Source organism: Gregarina niphandrodes (assembly GCF_000223845.1).
Source record: "Gregarina niphandrodes unplaced genomic scaffold scaffold00006, whole genome shotgun sequence".
NCBI classification, from domain to species: domain Eukaryota; phylum Apicomplexa; class Conoidasida; order Eugregarinorida; family Gregarinidae; genus Gregarina; species Gregarina niphandrodes.
The window spans coordinates 266,600-271,710 of NW_011645777.1; the positions used below are offsets into that span (position 1 = coordinate 266,600).

The 5,111-nt window shown below is 55.1% G+C and overlaps 3 protein-coding genes across 3 annotated transcripts; all 3 read left to right on the forward strand.

The window, feature by feature from the left end:
- Nucleotides 1–344: 344 nt before the first annotated feature.
- On the forward strand, nucleotides 345–776 carry GNI_046270 (hypothetical protein; the record flags this gene model as incomplete). Its single annotated transcript, XM_011131304.1, has 1 exon — nucleotides 345–776. One exon carries the CDS (start codon nucleotides 345–347, stop codon nucleotides 774–776), a length of 432 nt encoding a protein of 143 aa, XP_011129606.1.
- Nucleotides 777–947: 171 nt separating this feature from the next.
- On the forward strand, nucleotides 948–2,465 carry GNI_046280 (hypothetical protein; the record flags this gene model as incomplete). The annotated part of the gene is made up of 1 exon (XM_011131305.1): nucleotides 948–2,465. The coding sequence occupies one exon, from the start codon at nucleotides 948–950 to the stop codon at nucleotides 2,463–2,465; it is 1,518 nt and encodes a 505-aa protein (XP_011129607.1).
- Nucleotides 2,466–2,858: 393 nt separating this feature from the next.
- GNI_046290 (hypothetical protein) lies at nucleotides 2,859–5,036 on the forward strand (the record flags this gene model as incomplete). The annotated part of the gene is made up of 1 exon (XM_011131306.1): nucleotides 2,859–5,036. One exon carries the CDS (start codon nucleotides 2,859–2,861, stop codon nucleotides 5,034–5,036), a length of 2,178 nt encoding a protein of 725 aa, XP_011129608.1.
- Nucleotides 5,037–5,111: the final 75 nt, after the last annotated feature.

Consider the following 5,111-nt stretch of genomic DNA (forward strand, 5'->3'; position numbering starts at 1 on the left):
GGCTGGCTGCAGAGTTCCACCAGTGCTTCGTCGCCCCTTTCGGAATCCTCGACGGTCACGGCGTGACCTCGCTCACGAAACAAATGAGGTGCGACTACCGAAGTAAGCACTTTGTGAATTGGGTCAGTGGTTGCTTTTGCAGTACACCGCGATGCCCTTCGACAAGCTCGTCGAGTTCTGCCACACACACTTCGGGATGACCCTGTTGGATGACATATCTTTGGAGTCCCTGCCTGCGCAGTTGAAGGCCACTGCAGAATCGCTGTCCCGCTCACCGATCATCTCAGCCGATGAATCCCGCGAATTCCATACGTTACACCGATTGCCCGCTTTTAAACGTGGGCATGGAGCCGAAGAAAGCGCAGCCAAAAGGCATCACACGGACGGCGGTTCGAATCTCGGACCTGTCCTTGAAAACCCACCCGTCCATGTCCCTCAAGGTCAACACCTTCAAGGTCAACACCTTCAAGGTCAACACCTTCAAGGTCAACACCTTCAAGGTCAACACCTTCAAGGTCAACACCTTCAAGGTCAACACCCTCAAAGTCAACACGAGGGCGCCGGGGAGCCGTGGCAGCAAACGCACTGGAGTGAGTGGCTGGACGCGCCGGAAGTCCAAGAGCTGGCGGAGTCACCTGCTGTACAGTACGCTTGCGACAATTACTGGCCGCAACTGCTCCACTGTTTTGCGGTCCTGGAAAACAAACAACTGCGTCCTACTCTTGACCAATGACCCCCCCACCCAATATGCGCATGCCGGGTGTAGTGAAAAGTGACAACTCCGATCATAAAGAGCTCAGTGGGGGGCAGCACCTGGTCCGATGCGGCCGAATTTTCCAAGAAGAAAACTTAGAATGTTGCCTGTGTTGAGTGGTAGGAAAGGAATACGGCAACGTTGCTTGGGACTGGTCCTAGCAGGCGCCGGTGCTGTAGGTGGTATAAGTGAGATGGATTGGTTTGGAAGTTTTTGGCGGCCGCTGAAGGTCGACGAATTTGAAGCGATAACGGGACAGATGCCGTTGGAGTCGTGGAAGCGTCGGAGGCAGTGGCGCTCTTTCACAAGTCAAGTCGTGAGTTCTGGCACGAAGTTGTGGTTCGACCCCGCACTGTGGACTTGGATTCGTTGTGAAAGAAAATTATACACTCTCTACACTCCGACGCTGCCGAGGCTGACCACCTTCGGCGACGAGTTGTTCCGCTGGAACGCGAACCCCGGCGCGGGCTCGGATTTGAACGCACGCGTGGAAACGGCCCCGGGTGCGGAGCTGCAAGAAAAAAACGCACCGAGTCGTGGAGCGAGGTTTGACTACGATGCATACTGCAAGCTGCGGAGTACGTTGTCGGAGACGGGGTGGATGAGTCTGCGACGAGTAACACCGGCTGCCTTCGATAAGTGTAACCTGGCGTACGTGGAAGCAGGCGCGGCGATTTCAGAATGTTTAGAAGAACCGTACGGCACGGTGGACCCGCAGGTGCGCAGTTCGGTGGCCCAGAAGTTGGGATGCGGGTTGAAGTCGGTGCGGCTGCGGAATTGGCTGACGGGGTGTTTGCTGCAACATGCTGAAGGTTCACTGACTGACCTGGCGGTGTTTTGCGCTCACGTTCTCAAATTCGCGCCACGCACAACCAGAGGCACTATGCCTTCGAAGGGCCATGATCCGGTCGCGGTTGCGAATGCGCATCTTGAGGCCGGCCTCCGCTGCAAAAAGCTCGACTGTCTACGTCATGGATATCTCAAGTTCGGCGAGTACGCGAGGCGCTTTGACTCCGGCGACGAAACGCGGTTGGAACTCTGGAAGCGACGGCTTGCGAACCAGCCGACCGTTTCCGTGAGTTCCTTCGGCGAAATGCAGCAGCCAAACAACGACAAATGTCTTAAGGACTTGATGGATCCAGGAGAACATGCAGATCCCCCCGCAACCGACGGGTGTGAAGGCGGGACGGATCGAGTCGCAGTGGACTCGCCTGACGCTGTTAGAGAGTCGCGTACGCGGGACTCAATTTCGGGGTCCGTGCCTCCGCAGCCGAAGGCGACTACAGAAGCGTTCTCCCGCTTACCGATCCGTGACCCCCACACCTTCTCAGAGCACCGCGGACCCCCCGAGTTCGACATAGTAACAAGTCGGTACAAAGAGACTTCTGACCTGGGAAGCGAATTGAGAACCGAAAGCATGTCTGGTGACGAAGAAAGCGCGGCCAAAAGGCGTCGCACGGATGACCGCGCAGATGGCGGTTCGAATCTCGGTGCTGGCCCTGAAAGCCAACACGGAAATGCCTCCGAAGTTCATTACGAGGATGCCGAAAAACAAGGGCCTACCCGGTGGAGAGAGTGGCTGAACACGCCTGAGGTCCAAGCGCTGGCGGAGTCACCAGCCTTGAACTACATTGCTATCAATTATTGGTCGCAGCTGTCCCGTTGTCTTGAGGAGCTGGGGGGCGAAGAAAGTCTGTTGGGGAGAAACTAGAGGGCCGACACGTTCGTGGTTCGAAGCACCCTACGGCACGGAGTTCGGGAAGTACTCGAGCCGAAAGAGTACGCCTGGCACTTTGAATCGCTCCGCCCTGACTGGTCGTGTGTTGACGCGTTCCGATAATAATATCGGAACGCGTCAACACGCGACGGATATCACGCACTGTACAACTTGCTAGGTCATCGTCCACTTCAAACTTCAAGCGGGGGGCTACCTCAGGGTGGCTGCATAGTTTTATCAGTACTTACTTTCGGTATAGGCGGCGCCCCCCTTCCATTTTACATGAGCTGAAACATAATCGTAAACCACATCGCTTTGCATGCAATCAACAGGTGTCATCATCTGCGACCCGGACTCAGAGTTGAGTGGGAATTATAATTTAGCGTAATGTTGGTAGTGGTGAGTGGCAGGCGGCGAGGAGTGGGATGTGTCTTGTTAGATATGGCTGGAGCGTTTGTGGGTCGGGTGAGTGAGGTAGAGTGGGTGGAGAAGTATTGGTTGCCGCTGAGTGCGGAGCAATTTGCAGTGGTAAAGGAGAAGATATCATTGGAGCCGTGGAGGCATGGTCGTCGATGGCGAACATGGGCAAGAAGATCGCGGTTCGATTCTTCGCGATGGACATTAATAGACGACGACGAAGGAGGCAGCACACCACTGTATATTCCGACGCTTCCGAATCTGACTGCCTTTGGTAGTCGTTTCGCCAGGAACGAGTGGGCTAGAAACGACCCACGTGAGATGGCCAAGTCGGACAACGCGGATGCATACGCTGCATACTGCAAGGTGCGGAGCGTCCTGTCAGAGGATGAGTGGGAGAGGCTGCGACGCGTGGATCGGGCTTCCTTCAGTGCGTGTGAGTTAGGGTATGTCGAAGTTGGTGCAGTACTGTGTGCATGTATAGATGAACCGTGTGGTACGGTTGATCCTGAAGTGCGGATGGAGGTGGAGAAGGAATTGGGACAGGGAACCAGTCGTCGGATCCGGAGATGGCTGGCAGGTTGTTTATTACAGTATGCTGGTGTCTCGGTGACGGACTTGGCAGAATTTTGCGCTCGAGTTTTAAAGTTCAATCCTTACACCAGTAAAACCTCTATTCGTGATCACCGGCGTCGTGGACTGCGAGATAAGGAGGCTCAAGTCCAAGCGGCGCTCTGTTCCCGAGAACTTGAGTGTCTACGTTCAGGGCCTGTGAGGTTCTCCGAATATGCCTTACGCTTAGAGTCAAGCGATGAAACAAGATTAAAAGTTTGGAAACGACGACTGGCCGATCTACCCACTGTCTCTGCAGCTGCATACGGCTCTCTACACCAAGCAGACCTGGACGAAATGCTTAGACGAATAACCCCTTCCACTTCACCTATCGAACAAGAACGGGTTTGGGTCCGTCGCTATTGGGAATTACTAACTCCCGAAGAACACGCACGCCTTAACGCCTTCGTCGAACCCGTTCCTCATCGGAGACGAGCCTGCTGGATCCGAGACGCGCCCCGTGCCGGTCTCGACGACACGACACCGGTCGGAACCGATGCTGCTGGAACGTCGTTGGAAACGGCAAGCTGGACGATGATGACTGATTTAAGGAAACCCGGTTCGGATCGCCCTTTGTATATTCCAGAGCTGGGTGCGATGAAGCCAATCGCTCGGTCGGTGGGATACTTCCCAAACGACTACCAGGCGTACTACGCCTTGCACCACCTCCTCGGAAGAGATAATTGGGCCAAACTGCGGACCATCAAGCCCTTACATTTCAAATCGTGTAAGGAGGGCTACCTCAGGCTGGCTGCAGAGTTCCACCGATGTTTCTTCGCCCCCTTCGGCATAGTCGGCGCCCCCCTTACCTGTTCCATCGCCCAAATAGCGGACCTCCCCTTCCAGTCACCGAGCCTTCTAGACTGGGTGAGCGGTTGTTTTTTACAGTACTGCGACATGCCCTTCGACGATCTCGTCAGCTTCTGCTACACCCACTTACGCATGACTCTACTGGATCCACCACAGAACTTGTCCCCGCAAAGCTCTTCTTCAGAGTCAGTCCAAAGGTCGCTGGCTGATCGGCTGAAAGCCACGGCCGAGGCGCTGTCCTGCTTGCAGGTCCTGTCGCTCGACGACCTCAAACGAGTGACCACGTTCGGCAAACTCAAGCGTCCGCATAAAGGAGGGAACAAGTCTGCCGACATGCGCAAACGGCGTCACGTAGACTGTACGAACTACAGTTGGAATCACGCAGACGGTGGTTCGAATCTCGGGAATTCTCCTCCAGCTCGCTCCGAGTATCCCCCTCATGCAGATCACTCCGAGTATCCCCCTCATGCAGATCACACCAAGCATGCGGATGACTCTGCGTATGCCCCCCATGCAGATCATCCTGGGTGTGCCCCTCATGCAGATCACTCTGGGTACGCTCGAGAGCCATGGCTGCTGGAACCCCAAGTTCCTACCGGGTGGAGACAGTGGCTGCACACACCTCAAGTCCAAGAGCTGGCAGACTCGCCACTGGTAAGGTATGTTTGGCACAATTACTGGCCACAACTGTCCCTCTGCATGGCCATGATAGAAAATGAGGAATGAGCTGGGCTGCAAGGGACGATGGTTAGTTAGATAGGGTCATAGAGATAATTAATTGTTGCTCTCTAAAATCTGTTT